General features: G+C 38.2%; 1 protein-coding gene across 2 annotated transcripts in view; it reads right to left on the bottom strand.

The window, feature by feature from the left end:
• Positions 1 to 12,861: 12,861 nt before the first annotated feature.
• The window catches only part of A2M (alpha-2-macroglobulin), a 23,518-nt gene continuing 17,686 nt past the window's right edge, over positions 12,862 to 18,693 (bottom strand). For both annotated transcript variants that reach the window (XM_053450327.1, XM_053450328.1), the window contains exons 25-36: positions 18,242 to 18,323; positions 17,818 to 17,974; positions 17,543 to 17,617; positions 16,931 to 17,093; positions 16,469 to 16,683; positions 15,823 to 16,038; positions 15,365 to 15,489; positions 14,229 to 14,319; positions 14,078 to 14,146; positions 13,763 to 13,865; positions 13,570 to 13,614; positions 12,862 to 12,984 (exon numbers count right to left, since the gene is read on the bottom strand). In XM_053450327.1, the coding sequence (XP_053306302.1) occupies positions 12,965 to 12,984; positions 13,570 to 13,614; positions 13,763 to 13,865; positions 14,078 to 14,146; positions 14,229 to 14,319; positions 15,365 to 15,489; positions 15,823 to 16,038; positions 16,469 to 16,683; positions 16,931 to 17,093; positions 17,543 to 17,617; positions 17,818 to 17,974; positions 18,242 to 18,323 (1,361 nt within the window). In that variant the 3' untranslated portion in view covers positions 12,862 to 12,964. The remainder of the gene's footprint in view (positions 12,985 to 13,569; positions 13,615 to 13,762; positions 13,866 to 14,077; positions 14,147 to 14,228; positions 14,320 to 15,364; positions 15,490 to 15,822; positions 16,039 to 16,468; positions 16,684 to 16,930; positions 17,094 to 17,542; positions 17,618 to 17,817; positions 17,975 to 18,241; positions 18,324 to 18,693) is intronic.

Below are 18,693 nucleotides of genomic sequence, written 5' to 3'. Positions count from 1 at the left end.
CCGCATTTGGCACTTTCCTGCCTATGAAACATGCGCGACCCGCGCAGAACTTCGCCCCCCCGCCCCCGGGGCCCTCTGCCGGTCTGTCTTGTTAATGAATAAAGTGTAAATAAAGTGTGTTCTACGTGCAGAACGCGGATTCGTGAAGCCGTTCCTTTAAGGATAAGACGGGTTTAACACTTCGTTAACTCCCTTCCCTCAGCGTCTCCTATAGAACATTTCTTACCTGAGGCTAAAGGGACTGGCCCTGCAGAATCAGGAGACTTTTGTGACAAGGACACTGAGTCATGTTCACTCGGTAGGAATAGCAAAAGGATTTAATCCTCAACATTTTGTGGCCCCCAAAGTGTAAAAAAAAAGGTGGCTTTTAAATGTTTTTGCCTAAGTTACATATAGAATTAGTGATCACCGTGACGCGGCGCAATGTGCTGTGAAGTGATGCGATATTCTGCAAAGTGACGCGTACTACAGAGAGTAACACGCCGGCATTAATCAGCTTATTGGTTGTGATATTGGTTATTGGGTGTAATATTGGTTATGGGTGTGATATTGGTTATTGGGTGTAATATTGGTTATGGGTGTAATATTGGTTATTGATGTGATATTGGTTATTGGTGTAATATTGGTTATTGATGTGATATTGGTTATTTGGTGTGATATTGGTTATTGGGTGTAATATTGGTTATTGGGTGTGATATTGATTATCGGTGTGATATTGGTTATTGGGTGTAATATTAGTTATTGGGTGTAATATTGGTTATTGGTGTGATATTGGTTATTGGGTGTGATATTGGTTATTGGGTGTAATATTGGTTATTGGGTGTGATATTGGTTATTGGGTGTAATATTGGTTATGGGTGTGATATTGGTTATTGGGTGTAATATTAGTTATTGGGTGTAATATTGGTTATTGGTTGTAATATTGGTTATTGATGTGATATTGGTTATGGGTGTGATATTGGTTATTGGGTGTAATATTAGTTATTGGGTGTGATATTGGTTATTGGGTGTTATATTAGTTATTGGTGTGATATTGGTTATGGGTGTGATATTGGTTATTGGGTGTAATATTAGTTATTGGTGTGATATTGGTTATTGGTGTAATATTGGTTATGGGTGTAATATTGGTTATTGATGTGATATTGGTTATTGGGTGTGATATTGGTTATTGGTGTAATATTGGTTATTGATGTGATATTGGTTATTGGTTGTAATATTGGTTATTGGTTCTACTATTGGTTATGGGTGTAATATTGGTTACTGGGTGTAATATTAGTTATTGGGTGTAATATTGGTTATGGGTGTAATATTGGTTATTGATGTGATATTGGTTATTGGATGTGATATTGGTTATTGGGTGTGGTATTGGTTATTGGGTGTAATATTGGTTATTGGGTGTAATATTGGTTATGGGTGTAATATTGGTTATTGATGTGATATTGGTTATTGGTGTAATATTGGTTATGGGTGTAATATTGGTTATTGATGTGATATTGGTTATTGGTTGTAATATTGGTTATTGGTTCTACTATTGGTTATTGGTTGTAATATTGGTTATTGATGTGATATTGGTTATTGGTGTGATATTGGTTATTGGGTGTAATATTGGTTATGGGTGTGATATTGGTTATTGGTGTGATATTGGTTATTGGTTGTAATATTGGTTATTGGTTCTACTATTGGTTATTGGTTGTAATATTGGTTATTGGTTCTACTATTGGTTATTGGTTGTAATATTGGTTATTGGTGTGATATTAGTTATTGGTGTGATATTGGTTATTGGGTGTAATATTGGTTATTGGTGTGATATTGGTTATTGGTGTGATATTGGTTATGGGTGTGATATTGGTTATTGGGTGTAATATTAGTTATTGGGTGTGATATTGGTTATTGGTGTAATATTGGTTATTGGTGTGATATTGGTTATTGGATGTGATATTGGTTATTGGGTGTAATATTGGTTATTGGTGTGATATTGATTATGGGTGTAATATTGGTTATTGGGTGTAATATTGGTTATTGGGTGTGATATTGGTTATTGGATGTGATATTGGTTATTGGTGTAATATTAGTTATTGGTGTGATATTGGTTATGGGTGTGATATTGGTTATTGGTGTGATATTGGTTATTGGGTGTGATATTGGTTATTGGGTGTGATATTGGTTATTGGTGTAATATTGGTTATTGGGTGTGATATTGGTTATGGGTGTGATATTGATTATGGGTGTAATATTGGTTATTGGGTGTAATATTGGTTATTGGGTGTGATATTGGTTATTGGATGTGATATTGGTTATTGGGTGTGATATTGGTTATTGGATGTGATATTGGTTATTGGGTGTGATATTGGTTATGGGTGTGATATTGATTATTGGGTGTGATATTGGTTATGGGTGTGATATTGGTTATTGGTGTGATATTGGTTATTGGGTGTAATATTGGTTATGGGTGTGATATTGGTTATGGGTGTAATATTAGTTATTGGTGTGGTATTGGTTATTGGTTGTAATATTAGTTATTGGTGTGATATTGGTTATTGGTGTAATATTAGTTATTGGTGTAATATTGGTTATGGGTGTGATATTGGTTATTGGGTGTAATATTAGTTATTGGGTGTGATATTGGTTATTGGGTGTGATATTGATTATTGGGTGTGATATTGGTTATGGGTGTAATATTGGTTATTGGGTGTAATATTGGTTATTGGGTGTGATATTGGTTATTGGTGTAATATTGGTTATTGGTGTAATATTAGTTATTGGGTGTGATATTGGTTATTGGGTGTGATATTGGTTATTGGGTGTAATATTAGTTATTGGGTGTGATATTGGTTATTGGTGTAATATTGGTTATTGGTGTGATATTGGTTATTGGGTGTAATATTGGTTATTGGTGTGATATTGGTTATTGGTTATAATATTGGTTATAGGTGTAATATTGGTTATTGGGTGTGATATTGGTTATGGGTGTGGTATTGGTTATTGGTTATAATATTGGTTATAGGTGTGATATTGGTTATTGGTTGTAATATTGGTTATTGGGTGTGATATTGGTTATTGGGTGTGATATTGGTTATGGGTGTGGTATTGGTTATTGGTTATAATATTGGTTATTGGTGTAATATTGGTTATGGGTGTGATATTGGTTATGGGTGTGATATTGGTTATTGGGTGTAATATTAGTTATTGGGTGTAATATTAGTTATTGGGTGTAATATTAGTTATTGGTGTGATATTGGTTATTGGGTGTAATATTAGTTATTGGTGTGATATTGGTTATGGGTGTGATATTGGTTATGGGTGTAATATTGGTTATTAGTGTGATATTGGTTATGGGTGTAATATTGGTTATTGGTGTGATATTGGTTATGGGTGTAATATTAGTTATTGGTGTGATATTGGTTATGGGTGTAATATTGGTTATGGGTGTAATATTGGTTATTGGGTGTAATATTGGTTATTGGTGTGATATTGGTTATTGGGTGTAATATTGGTTATGGGTGTGATATTGGTTATTGGGTGTAATATTGGTTATTGGGTGTAATATTGGTTATTGGTGTATTATTGGTTATTGGGTGTGATATTGGTTATTGGGTGTAATATTGGTTATTGGGTGTAATATTGGTTATTGGTGTATTATTGGTTATTGGGTGTGATATTGGTTATTGGGTGTAATATTGGTTATGGGTGTGATATTGGTTATTGGTGTGATATTGGTTATTGGTTGTAATATTGGTTATTGGTTCTACTATTGGTTATTGGTTGTAATATTGGTTATTGGTTCTACTATTGGTTATTGGTTGTAATATTGGTTATTGGTGTGATATTAGTTATTGGTGTGATATTGGTTATTGGGTGTAATATTGGTTATTGGTGTGATATTGGTTATTGGTGTGATATTGGTTATGGGTGTGATATTGGTTATTGGGTGTAATATTAGTTATTGGGTGTGATATTGGTTATTGGTGTAATATTGGTTATTGGTGTGATATTGGTTATTGGATGTGATATTGGTTATTGGGTGTAATATTGGTTATTGGTGTGATATTGATTATGGGTGTAATATTGGTTATTGGGTGTAATATTGGTTATTGGGTGTGATATTGGTTATTGGATGTGATATTGGTTATTGGTGTAATATTAGTTATTGGTGTGATATTGGTTATGGGTGTGATATTGGTTATTGGTGTGATATTGGTTATTGGGTGTGATATTGGTTATTGGGTGTGATATTGGTTATTGGTGTAATATTGGTTATTGGGTGTGATATTGGTTATGGGTGTGATATTGATTATGGGTGTAATATTGGTTATTGGGTGTAATATTGGTTATTGGGTGTGATATTGGTTATTGGATGTGATATTGGTTATTGGGTGTGATATTGGTTATTGGATGTGATATTGGTTATTGGGTGTGATATTGGTTATGGGTGTGATATTGATTATTGGGTGTGATATTGGTTATGGGTGTGATATTGGTTATTGGTGTGATATTGGTTATTGGGTGTAATATTGGTTATGGGTGTGATATTGGTTATGGGTGTAATATTAGTTATTGGTGTGGTATTGGTTATTGGTTGTAATATTAGTTATTGGTGTGATATTGGTTATTGGTGTAATATTAGTTATTGGTGTAATATTGGTTATGGGTGTGATATTGGTTATTGGGTGTAATATTAGTTATTGGGTGTGATATTGGTTATTGGGTGTGATATTGATTATTGGGTGTGATATTGGTTATGGGTGTAATATTGGTTATTGGGTGTAATATTGGTTATTGGGTGTGATATTGGTTATTGGTGTAATATTGGTTATTGGTGTAATATTAGTTATTGGGTGTGATATTGGTTATTGGGTGTGATATTGGTTATTGGGTGTAATATTAGTTATTGGGTGTGATATTGGTTATTGGTGTAATATTGGTTATTGGTGTGATATTGGTTATTGGGTGTAATATTGGTTATTGGTGTGATATTGGTTATTGGTTATAATATTGGTTATAGGTGTAATATTGGTTATTGGGTGTGATATTGGTTATGGGTGTGGTATTGGTTATTGGTTATAATATTGGTTATAGGTGTGATATTGGTTATTGGTTGTAATATTGGTTATTGGGTGTGATATTGGTTATTGGGTGTGATATTGGTTATGGGTGTGGTATTGGTTATTGGTTATAATATTGGTTATTGGTGTAATATTGGTTATGGGTGTGATATTGGTTATGGGTGTGATATTGGTTATTGGGTGTAATATTAGTTATTGGGTGTAATATTAGTTATTGGGTGTAATATTAGTTATTGGTGTGATATTGGTTATTGGGTGTAATATTAGTTATTGGTGTGATATTGGTTATGGGTGTGATATTGGTTATGGGTGTAATATTGGTTATTAGTGTGATATTGGTTATGGGTGTAATATTGGTTATTGGTGTGATATTGGTTATGGGTGTAATATTAGTTATTGGTGTGATATTGGTTATGGGTGTAATATTGGTTATGGGTGTAATATTGGTTATTGGGTGTAATATTGGTTATTGGTGTGATATTGGTTATTGGGTGTAATATTGGTTATGGGTGTGATATTGGTTATTGGGTGTAATATTGGTTATTGGGTGTAATATTGGTTATTGGTGTATTATTGGTTATTGGGTGTGATATTGGTTATTGGGTGTAATATTGGTTATTGGGTGTAATATTGGTTATTGGTGTATTATTGGTTATTGGGTGTGATATTGGTTATTGGTTGTAATATTGGTTATTGATGTGATATTGGTTATTGGTGTAATATTGGTTATTGGGTGTAATATTGGTTATGGGTGTGATATTGGTTATTGGTGTGATATTGGTTATTGGTGTAATATTAGTTATTGGTGTGATATTGGTTATGGGTGTGATATTGGTTATGGGTGTAATATTGGTTATTGGGTGTAATATTGGTTATTGGGTGTGATATTGGTTATTGGGTGTGATATTGGTTATTGGTTGTAATATTGGTTATTGGGTGTAATATTGGTTATTGGTTGTAATATTGGTTATTGGTTGTAGTATTGGTTATTGGGTGTAATATTGGTTATTGGTGTATTATTGGTTATTGGGTGTGATATTGGTTATTGGGTGTAATATTGGTTATTGGGTGTAATATTGGTTATTGGTGTATTATTGGTTATTGGGTGTGATATTGGTTATTGGGTGTAATATTGGTTATTGGGTGTAATATTGGTTATGGGTGTGATATTGGTTATTGGGTGTGATATTGGTTATTGGTGTGATATTGGTTATTGGTGTAATATTAGTTATTGGTGTGATATTGGTTATGGGTGTGATATTGGTTATGGGTGTAATATTGGTTATTGGGTGTAATATTGGTTATTGGGTGTGATATTGGTTATTGGGTGTGATATTGGTTATTGGTTGTAATATTGGTTATTGGGTGTAATATTGGTTATTGGTTGTAATATTGGTTATTGGTTGTAGTATTGGTTATTGGGTGTAATATTAGTTATTGGGTGTGATATTGGTTATGGGTGTGATATTGGTTATGGGTGTGATATTGGTTATGGGTGTGATATTGGTTATTGGGTGTAATATTAGTTATTGGTGTAATATTGGTTATTGGGTGTGATATTGGTTATTGGGTGTAATATTAGTTATTGGTGTAATATTGGTTATTGGGTGTGATATTGGTTATTGGGTGTAATAGTTATTGGTGTGATATTGGTTATGGGTGTAATATTAGTTATTGGTGTGATATTGGTTATTGGGTGTGATATTAGTTATTGGGTGTAATATTAGTTATTGGTGTGATATTGGTTATTGGGTGTAATATTAGTTATTGGGTGTGATATTGGTTATGGGTGTGATATTGGTTATTGGGTGTGATATTGGTTATTGGTGTAATATTAGTTATTGGTGTGATATTGGTTATTGGGTGTGATATTAGTTATTGGGTGTGATATTGGTTATTGGTTGTAATATTGGTTATTGGGTGTAATATTGGTTATTGGGTGTGATATTGGTTATTGGTTGTAATATTGGTTATTGGTTGTAGTATTGGTTATTGGGTGTAATATTAGTTATTGGGTGTGATATTGGTTATGGGTGTGATATTGGTTATTGGGTGTGATATTGGTTATGGGTGTGATATTGGTTATTGGTTGTAATATTAGTTATTGGTGTGATATTGGTTATTGGGTGTGATATTGGTTATGGGTGTGATATTAGTTATTGGGTGTGATATTGGTTATTGGTTGTAATATTAGTTATTGGTGTGATATTGGTTATTGGGTGTGATATTGGTTATTGGGTGTGATATTGGTTATTGGGTGTGGTATTGGTTATTGGGTGTAATATTAGTTATTGGTGTGATATTGGTTATGGGTGTGATATTGGTTATTGGGTGTGATATTGGTTATGGGTGTGATATTAGTTATTGGTGTGATATTGGTTATGGGTGTGATATTGGTTATGGGTGTAATATTAGTTATTGGGTGTAATATTGGTTATTGGGTGTGATATTAGTTATTGGGTGTAATATTAGTTATTGGGTGTGATATTGGTTATGGGTGTGATATTGGTTATTGGGTGTGATATTGGTTATTGGTGTAATATTAGTTATTGGTGTGATATTGGTTATTGGGTGTGATATTGGTTATGGGTGTGATATTGGTTATTGGGTGTGATATTGGTTATGGGTGTGATATTGGTTATTGGTTGTAATATTAGTTATTGGTGTAATATTGGTTATTGGTTGTAATATTAGTTATTGGGTGTAATATTAGTTATTGGTGTGATATTAGTTATTGGGTGTAATATTGGTTATTGGGTGTGATATTGGTTATTGGGTGTGATATTGGTTATGGGTGTGATATTAGTTATTGGGTGTGATATTGGTTATTGGTTGTAATATTAGTTATTGGTGTGATATTGGTTATGGGTGTGATATTGGTTATGGGTGTAATATTAGTTATTGGTGTGATATTGGTTATTGGGTGTAATATTAGTTATTGGGTGTAATATTGGTTATTGGGTGTGATATTGGTTATTGGGTGTGATATTGGTTATGGGTGTGATATTAATTATTAGGTGTGATATTAGTTATTGGTGTAATATTGGTTATTGGTGTAATATTGGTTATTGGTGTAATATTAGTTATTGGGTGTAATATTGGTTATTGGTTGTAATATTAGTTATTGGTGTGATATTGGTTATTGGGTGTGATATTGGTTATGGGTGTGATATTAGTTATTGGGTGTGATATTGGTTATTGGTTGTAATATTAGTTATTGGTGTGATATTGGTTATGGGTGTGATATTGGTTATTGGGTGTAATATTAGTTATTGGGTGTAATATTGGTTATTGGGTGTGATATTGGTTATTGGGTGTGATATTGGTTATGGGTGTGATATTGATTATTGGGTGTGATATTGGTTATTGGTTGTAATATTAGTTATTGGTGTGATATTGGTTATGGGTGTGATATTGGTTATTGGGTGTAATATTAGTTATTGGGTGTAATATTAGTTATTGGGTGTGATATTGGTTATTGGGTGTGATATTAGTTATTGGGTGTAATATTAGTTATTGGGTGTGATATTGGTTATGGGTGTGATATTGGTTATTGGGTGTGATATTGGTTATTGGTGTAATATTAGTTATTGGTGTGATATTGGTTATTGGGTGTGATATTGGTTATGGGTGTGATATTGGTTATTGGGTGTGATATTGGTTATTGGTGTAATATTAGTTATTGGTGTGATATTGGTTATTGGGTGTGATATTGGTTATGGGTGTGATATTGGTTATGGGTGTGATATTGGTTATTGGGTGTAATATTAGTTATTGGTGTAATATTAGTTATTGGTGTGATATTGGTTATTGGGTGTGATATTGGTTATGGGTGTGATATTAGTTATTGGGTGTGATATTGGTTATTGGTTGTAATATTAGTTATTGGTGTGATATTGGTTATGGGTGTGATATTAGTTATTGGGTGTGATATTGGTTATTGGTTATAATATTAGTTATTGGTGTGATATTGGTTATGGGTGTAATATTAGTTATTGGTGTGATATTGGTTATTGGGTGTAATATTAGTTATTGGGTGTGATATTGGTTATTGGGTGTGATATTGGTTATTGGGTGTGATATTGGTTATGGGTGTGATATTAATTATTAGGTGTGATATTAGTTATTGGTGTAATATTGGTTATTGGTGTAATATTGGTTATTGGTGTAATATTAGTTATTGGGTGTAATATTGGTTATTGGTTGTAATATTAGTTATTGGTGTGATATTGGTTATTGGGTGTGATATTGGTTATGGGTGTGATATTAGTTATTGGGTGTGATATTGGTTATTGGTTGTAATATTAGTTATTGGTGTGATATTGGTTATGGGTGTAATATTAGTTATTGGTGTGATATTGGTTATTGGGTGTAATATTAGTTATTGGGTGTAATATTGGTTATTGGGTGTGATATTGGTTATTGGGTGTGATATTGGTTATTGGGTGTGATATTGGTTATGGGTGTGATATTGATTATTGGTTGTAATATTAGTTATTGGTGTGATATTGGTTATGGGTGTGATATTGGTTATTGGTTGTAATATTGGTTATTGGTGTGATATTGGTTATTGGGTGTGATATTGGTTATTGGGTGTAATATTAGTTATTGGGTGTGATATTGGTTATTGGTGTAATATTGGTTATTGGTGTGATATTGGTTATTGGGTGTAATATTAGTTATTGGTGTGATATTGGTTATGGGTGTGATATTGGTTATTGGGTGTGATATTGGTTATTGGTGTGATATTGGTTATGGGTGTGATATTGGTTATGGGTGTAATAGTTATTGGTGTGATATTGGTTATTGGGTGTAATATTAGTTATTGGTGTGATATTGGTTATTGGGTGTAATATTAGTTATTGGGTGTAATATTGGTTATTGGGTGTGATATTGGTTATTGGGTGTGATATTGGTTATGGGTGTGATATTGATTATTGGGTGTGATATTAGTTATTGGGTGTGATATTGGTTATTGGTTGTAATATTAGTTATTGGTGTGATATTGGTTATGGGTGTGATATTGGTTATGGGTGTAATATTAGTTATTGGTGTGATATTGGTTATTGGGTGTAATATTAGTTATTGGTGTGATATTGGTTATTGGGTGTAATATTAGTTATTGGGTGTAATATTGGTTATTGGGTGTGATATTGGTTATTGGGTGTGATATTGGTTATGGGTGTGATATTGGTTATGGGTGTAATATTAGTTATTGGTGTGATATTGGTTATTGGGTGTAATATTAGTTATTGGTGTGATATTGGTTATTGGGTGTAATATTAGTTATTGGGTGTAATATTGGTTATTGGGTGTGATATTGGTTATTGGGTGTAATATTGGTTATTGGTGTATTATTGGTTATTGGGTGTAATATTGGTTATTGGGTGTAATATTGGTTATGGGTGTGATATTGGTTATTGGGTGTGATATTGGTTATGGGTGTAATATTAGTTATTGGTGTAATATTGGTTATTGGGTGTAATATTAGTTATTGGGTGTAATATTGGTTATTGGGTGTAATATTAGTTATTGGGTGTAATATTGGTTATTGGGTGTGATATTGGTTATTGGGTGTGATATTGGTTATGGGTGTGATATTGATTATTGGGTGTGATATTGGTTATTGGGTGTAATATTAGTTATTGGTGTGATATTGGTTATTGGGTGTAATATTAGTTATTGGTGTGATATTGGTTATGGGTGTGATATTGGTTATTGGTTGTAATATTAGTTATTGGTGTAATATTGGTTATGGGTGTAATATTAGTTATTGGGTGTGATATTGGTTATTGGGTGTAATATTAGTTATTGGTGTGATATTGGTTATGGGTGTGATATTGGTTATTGGGTGTAATATTGGTTATGGGTGTGATATTGGTTATGGGTGTGATATTGGTTATGGGTGTGATATTGGTTATTGGTTGTAATATTGGTTATGGGTGTGATATTGGTTATGGGTGTGATATTGGTTATTGGGTGTAATATTAGTTATTGGGTGTAATATTAGTTATTGGGTGTGATATTGGTTATTGGGTGTGATATTGGTTATTGGGTGTAATATTAGTTATTGGTGTGATATTGGTTATGGGTGTGATATTGGTTATTGGGTGTAATATTAGTTATTGGGTGTAATATTGGTTATTGGTGTGATATTGGTTATGGGTGTAATATTGGTTATTGGTGTGATATTGGTTATTGGGTGTGATATTGGTTATGGGTGTGATATTGGTTATTGGGTGTAATATTGGTTATGGGTGTGATATTGGTTATTGGGTGTGATATTGGTTATGGGTGTGATATTGATTATTGGGTGTGATATTGGTTATTGGGTGTAATATTAGTTATTGGTGTGATATTGGTTATTGGTTATAATATTGGTTATTGGGTGTAATATTAGTTATTGGGTGTAATATTGGTTATTGGTGTGATATTGGTTATTGGGTGTGATATTGGTTATGAGTGTGATATTGATTATTGGGTGTGATATTGGTTATTGGGTGTAATATTAGTTATTGGTGTGATATTGGTTATTGGGTGTGATATTGGTTATGGGTGTGATATTGATTATTGGGTGTGATATTGGTTATTGGGTGTAATATTAGTTATTGGTGTGATATTGGTTATTGGGTGTAATATTGGTTATTGGGTGTAATATTGGTTATTGGGTGTAATATTGGTTATTGGGTGTAATATTAGTTATTGGGTGTAATATTAGTTATTGGTGTGATATTGGTTATTGGGTGTAATATTGGTTATTGGGTGTGATATTGGTTATGGGTGTGATATTGATTATTGGGTGTGATATTGGTTATTGGGTGTAATATTAGTTATTGGTGTGATATTGGTTATTGCGTGTGGCGTTGAGGAGAGTGGTCCCTTTTTCGGTTTTAATTCTCAGTAAAAGGTATCGCAGTCTTGTTCTGGCTTCTCTCTGGGATACGGTGTCCATAACACGCCTATAACACGCTTCATATAATAATCAGTAATAGATTGCGTGTTACGGGAGGCGCAGGGAACGCGTTGCTTCATCACACCAGGTGAGCAGGTGCATTACAGGTGGCACCGGAATAAAAGCCGCGCACGCCCAGGGGCTCTCCATTAATACTTGTCAGAAAGTGACAGGAGAGGCAGCCGCGCCTGATGTCCTGCAACCACCCCACGCTGTGCAGAGCATCGCAGCCACAGGTATCAAGCTATCATTATCCCCGGCGCCAAACAGCAGCTGTGCATGCGCCAAAAAAATTAAGCCTTCTGTCTGTCTTCTAGAAAGACCCACAGGGCTTGGACTCCTCCGGACCCTCCTGTCACCTGTGATATCACCTAATGCCCCTCGTGTCACGGGGGTCCTCCCGGCACAGAAACTGATCGGTGTTCTCTGATGTCATAACGAGCGAGTTTATTCATTAGATCATTAGACCGCGGTTTGGATCGTCCATCGCAATGTCCTTTACTGAATGAAGCAGATGCATGTGCAGCGCATGTTCACACACACGGAACATGCTTACTGGGGGCTAAAGGGGGGGGTTATCCAAATAGATACATTTGTTCGCTTTCTTGAAAATACACAAATTAATTAAAATTAGTTTTTTTTGTAGTGTTTGCAGCATCTTTGCTAATAATAGAAATATTTTAAGATGTGACATTATTCGGAAATGTATAATAATAATAATGCTCTAAAAGTCGTGCGGGAAGCAGCCCGGAATTATCTCGCTTCCGGATGCTTCTACGATACGGTGTCTGGTTTTTGGTGCGTATTTTTCAGGAATTTCAGAAAATAATCCTTTAGACAAAGAAATGGAAAACATTTTTACTTTTTAATAAATCTGAAACTTTTGACCCTTTATGTAGCAACGCAATAATTTCACAAAAACAATCCACGCGGTTCCTGCGTCCCTCCGTTACGCGTTGTTTGTCTCATCTATGGAGGAAAGAACAGAGCAATTATTACAAGAAAGTATAATTTGTCATTCAGCTCATCTGCTCTGCCCGTTCGGACGAAGCCGATCGCGTTACGGGGGCAACAAGGCTTCTCGGTGCACAAAGCTGCCCTCTGAAAACTGCTGCTAATCCCACCTTCTGCCGATGCCATCTGTAATGATTTATTATCACATCTTTGGTTGATTTTGGGGGGAAAGCGGCACCTTGAATCGATAACATCACATAGTGATACACAATCGAACGCAACGACGTTCCCTGAGCCATGTAAATCTAAAATTTAACGGACATGGGGAGAGTGGGGGTCCCTCGCCCAGCGTGCGGGGGGCACTTTGTGCATCTGCGGGCTCCGGTATCCTGATTAGGGAGCTGCTCTCATGCTTTTGTATCACGCAGTATGGCGATAGGCGGCTTTGTGGAAGTCCAGCGTTCCGGCTGCGTTCCTCTGCGTTCCGCCGGGTTCCTGCTGATAACGCCGCTGAAGCTGCTAAGAATAATTAGCTTCATCCTCCCACCCATGACCCTAATACTAGATTTAATCCAGAGAACGCTGCCGGATTGCACGCACCTTCTGAGCTGCAGGGGGCGCTGTACTCTGTGACCGCAAATTCATCTGGAAGAGCAAAAAAAAACACAATTGTCAAAGAAATGCCCTTTTCTAACATTATTTATTTATTCTTGTAATCAGTTCTAATACATTCGCTAAAAGTCAGGACGTCTCAGCGGAAAGCCCCGGTCTGGACACCCCAGTAATACGTCACCTGTCTCGTAGTAATCGTATATCATGGCGGTGGCCGGCTGAAGGTTTCTGACGGGGATGTCCTGTTCCAGCGAGAAGCGGAAGCTCTTAATATCCTTGGTGAGCTGCGGAGAGCGAGAGGGAAAGGTTATCGTGGGACAGACACCCGCGTGGATTCAGCCCACGTCTCGGTGTGAATCCTGACTCTCTAAAGTCTAACGAGCCCCGTAGAGCGGCGCTGCCGGCTCTGCCCAAACGGTTGCCCTCGGCCCGCTCTCCGTCCCCGACTCCTCTGACTCCTCGAAGTCGCGGGAAGTCTGGATCGTTGAATACTCACCGAATCAAAGTACACGATGACTTTATTGGGCAAGATGTCTGTCCGTTTAATCAGGGGGACATTCGTCAGCTGGAAGACAAAGGAAAGGGTGACAGTGAGCAGCCGCGCGAGGCTCAGAGTCCGGCAGCCGATGGTTATGGGTATCGAGTACCTCTCTGACTGTGGGTTTGATTGGGATGTATCCTGACGGCAGTTTGATATCCACTATGGCCATGTTGGTCTTCTCCCTCTTGCCGGTGTAACTAAGGAACGAGAAACATGGCGTCAGTGACGTGGAGTCCGTGGATTCTTTCACACTTCCAGCTGATGGACTTCTACCTTCTACAACTTGGTCGCCACGAACCGAGCTGCCCCTTAAATGTGTGTGTCTGATACCCCTTTTTTATAATTAACTGCCCACCTCTCGGGGCCTGTGGCTGCTCCCCATCTTGTTGTACAGCGCTATGGAATGTGAGAGCACTATGTGAATCAATACAGAATAATGTGAAGCCTGCAGCCTCGTGTTTATTGTATCAGGTCTCTACCTTCTTTTAGATTGTAAGCTCTAATGACTAGACCCCTCAACACCTTAAATGTATTCATTGTCATTAGCTGTTGCCTAAATACATAAAAGATAATAATAATTAATAGTCGCAGGCCGCGGCGCGGTTGGGTATATTGGCAGGAATCCTGATATTAAATGATATTAAATGATCCGTTGTAGGAGTTGGTGGCCAGTTAAAGTTGGAATCCTCTGAGACTTCCTGTTATATTTGGGGTCATTCATTTAAATTTGCAGAATTTAACAATTTGGACAATAATATACCAGATAAAGCCCCGTCTGCCTGTCACCCTGTCTAGACTCTGATCTGTTCACCAAGAATGGTCGCCAAAGTGAAAGGTTAAGTCAGCTGACCGGGCCATGACCTCATTTGCTGGCGATTCGTCTAATCACTAATATATATATAATATGTAATATATATAATAACGTTGTTTGTAAGTGCATGCAAAGTGTATGTGACGTGTATGAGATGCGGGCGAGGGCATGAGAAAACGGGCATTAAAAACGAGGATGCGGGTCGTTATTTCGTTCCGCGTTTGCAGCTCGCGGACTGAATGCGTGCGCTGCCTGCTTTTTATCTCGCTTGGATTGTGTCTCCCGCGGGCGAGTGCATGCGAGTGCTGTAGAACTGCTGCACTCTTGAACTTTCTGCCGGCTCGCAGTTTAGTAAATAGAACCCTCTGTATCTGTAAACTCTTCATCGGGCGGGCGGTCGGTCGGCGTCCCCTGCATGTCCCCGGCCTCACCTCACGTTGACAGCTACGCTAAAGGACTTCAGAGACTTGGAGTCACACGTCGGCGGCTGCGGAGTCACAGAGATAGAGAAGGGAGCGTCCTCCTTGGGATGAGGCACGTTATACCTCAGGGTCGTCTGCAATAAGAAGAGAGGAGATAACGCTGCGGAATTAGTGCATTCCCGCTAATAATCCCACCGACAGACAGGACACAGACGTATGAAACCTAGTTCTAGAGCGACTCGGTATAAGCGACTTGCAGCTCCGCTTTTATTAAAGCTCACAACTCACAGCCCGCCACAAACGAATACTTAAAGCTGAGCGGCTATTAGTTGCCTGGGGCGGATTCATAGATTGCAAGCTCCTAGGAGCAGTAAAATATATTTGTGTATTTTTTTTTCCCTTTAAATCAGATTCTGATAGGTTAACGCATTGATTAGGACTGAGCCGGAGAGCTTGCCATGACCCACCTGTAGATACACGCACCCGCTCCCAGTGATGGTGGCAGTGTAATCCGCGGGGACCTTGTCCAGAGGGACGCTCTGGAGCAGCAGGCGGTTGGAATCCTCCACGTGGAGCTTTGCAATCGGAGAAGCGTCGAGCGCGAGAGAGACGGTGCGGGGACTATCGTGACTCTGTGTCAGCGACCCGTAAAGGGAGAGAGCCTGGAGACCCATCACCGTGTCCTGACGGGGAACAACAAAAAAAACAACATCCAGGTCAACATGGAGCCGGGTCACGGGTTCAGATCGGGGCCACCGAGGCTTTCTCCAGCTAAGGACACCCAGAGATGGATTTCTGTGGCCGAAGGAGCCTACGCTGATTTCTTTAGTGAATACCCCCTGTTCTTACTATTCGTGTCTAATTCAATGGCACTCGGAAATGAAGCAGGTTCTGAGGGGCCCCTGGTTGAGAAGGACCATCCGGACTAAAACTGGTCTAAATCTGTATCGGGGTTTGTATCGTGCCGTGACCCCCATGCACTCATTTATGGGGTCTTCTCCAGGCGCACTATTAATAAGATCAGACCCTGAGCTGGTGACAGCTGGACGGGGTATAAAGATATAAAATGATGTCATACTCATGAAATCAGTGGAGGAGTGGAGTGGAACCCACCTGTGTGGAGGAGAAGCCGCCGGTAGGATTCTGCTGTTTTATGAGCCAGTTGATGACCTTGGTGGCGTACGTTATATCCTCATCGGAGGGCCGGGGCGAGGACAGGATGGCCAGCAGCACGTAGGAGGTCATTTCCACTTCAACAGAGGGGGCTCTTCGGTTGGGGGCCCGACTGGTTCCTGAAAACTCTGGCCGGTGCCAATGGACGGTGCCGTCTAAAAGACACGACATAAGTCTCTTGTTTGGAGCAGCGAGACTTGACATCATGGAACGCGGGACGTACATCCGACAAAAACCATGCGCCAAAGCCGGATAAATTTACTAAAACGTCCACTCTACACCCCGGAACAACTCATCGGACCGAAAAGAGACTCTCCCTCAAAGACAACATTTTACCAAACGTATCACGGTTAGCGGCGTATATCGCCCCAGAAACCGCCCTCCGACCCGCGCGCCGCTCACCTTTCTCGATGGCCTTTTCCTTCAGGGTCTCGAGAAGGCGAGTGCGAGCGTCTGTCTTCCCGGCCAGGGTGAAAGCGTACGCCATCAGCGCTTGGGTGTAGATGTTATTGTCAGCGATGGCCGCGGTCTCCAGACAGAAGAGCGCGTTCCGGAGCACGGGGTGCTGCAGACAGGGGACAGACCGGGTCAGCATGGACCGCTACGCGGCTTTGTGAATGAAAACACCGATTGTAATTTATCAATCCGTACAAATCTTTCCACGAGCGACAAACCGAGATACGTTTCCGTTGGTACGAACCACCCCTGGGTAAGACTTTCTCTCATCTTAGATTCAGGAGCCGAATGCCTATCCTATTCATGTTTAATACCCTCACTGTATTACCCTCTACCACTTCTGCTGGGAGGCTGCTCCATTTATCTACCATCTTCTCAGTAAAGTAAAACTTCCTTCCATTCCTCTAGCTGTTGAATTCAGGTTTATATAAGGGCTAAAAGTATTCACTTTAACTAGGAGGCAATAACCACACATTTTTGACCCCTGCCCTGTCTGCATTAAGTTAAGGTGTAGCATCCGTCCGTCCGTCCGTCCGTCCGTCCGCCCCCTGCATTTACCGTCAGAGGCAGAGGGTATTCCAGCAGAGCGATCGTGATGTACGCGGCCAGAGTCGTTTCGTCACCCACGCCGCCCTAAAGTGAGACAGAAATCATCAGGTGTCAGCAAAACGGAAAGCGAGTCTCCAGCACACGGCCTCTGGATGCCTGAGATTGATGAGAGTTATAACACTGTGAAGGAGGCCACTGTATAAAGGGTTAATGCCCTTCCTTGTCTCTCGTATCGCCCGGTACGTATAGTTTCTGTCCCGTTTACTCTCCGCCGCCCTCCTCACCTTCATGTCGATATGAAACAATTGTCCGACGCTCAGGAAGCAGCCATTGTCCTTCTGCCGGTGTGTTAGCCACAAGAGCGCGTCGGTGATTTGCTTCTCCTCGATATAAATGTGAGAACGAGCGCGAGCGAAGGACCTCATAACGAAAGCCGTGAGCCTGCGGAGAGAGAGGGTGAACCAATCAGCAGCAATCGGCAGCAAAAGGGGAGCGATAACTTAATGGGGAGTTCCGAGAACAGGAAGTGAAGACGGCCACTCTCATGGCGTACACGGGGTTAATACATATATATTGCTTATTGTCATCTGTAAACGGTTTGGAAAGGTGACGGACGCGTATTACATCATAATTACATCATAGTTTCCATTACACAAACCGTTACACTTTCCATCACATTTCTATTTGCCCCTCTCCGTGGCTTCTTACCAAGTGTTACCCTCTCCGTGCGATGGCCCAAAAGCGCTGTACGAGCCGTCGTAGTGTCTGTAGGTCAGCTGCCTCTGATACCCTGAAAGCAAAGACATCGAGTTATGGCGGGACGTGGCTGGAAAAATGTTCTCCTCCCGTAAGAATCAATTTTCAATCATCTGTCATCTATTTGCCTATTTATGTATAATAAATACTATATAATAAATACGGTATATATAATAATAATAATATATTATTATTATATATATTATAATATATATAATAATAATATCGATATATATAATAATAATAATATCAGTATATATAATAATAATATATATATATATTATAATATATATAATAATAATTTCGGTATATATAATAATAATATTATAATATATATAATAATTAATATATTTATATAACAAACTAATCCACCAATCGAATACTTCCGAAGATATTTTATATTT

Source organism: Spea bombifrons, chromosome 11 (assembly GCF_027358695.1).
Source record: "Spea bombifrons isolate aSpeBom1 chromosome 11, aSpeBom1.2.pri, whole genome shotgun sequence".
Taxonomy (NCBI): Eukaryota; Metazoa; Chordata; class Amphibia; order Anura; family Pelobatidae; genus Spea; species Spea bombifrons.
This window is presented reverse-complemented; position numbering and strand designations above follow the sequence as displayed.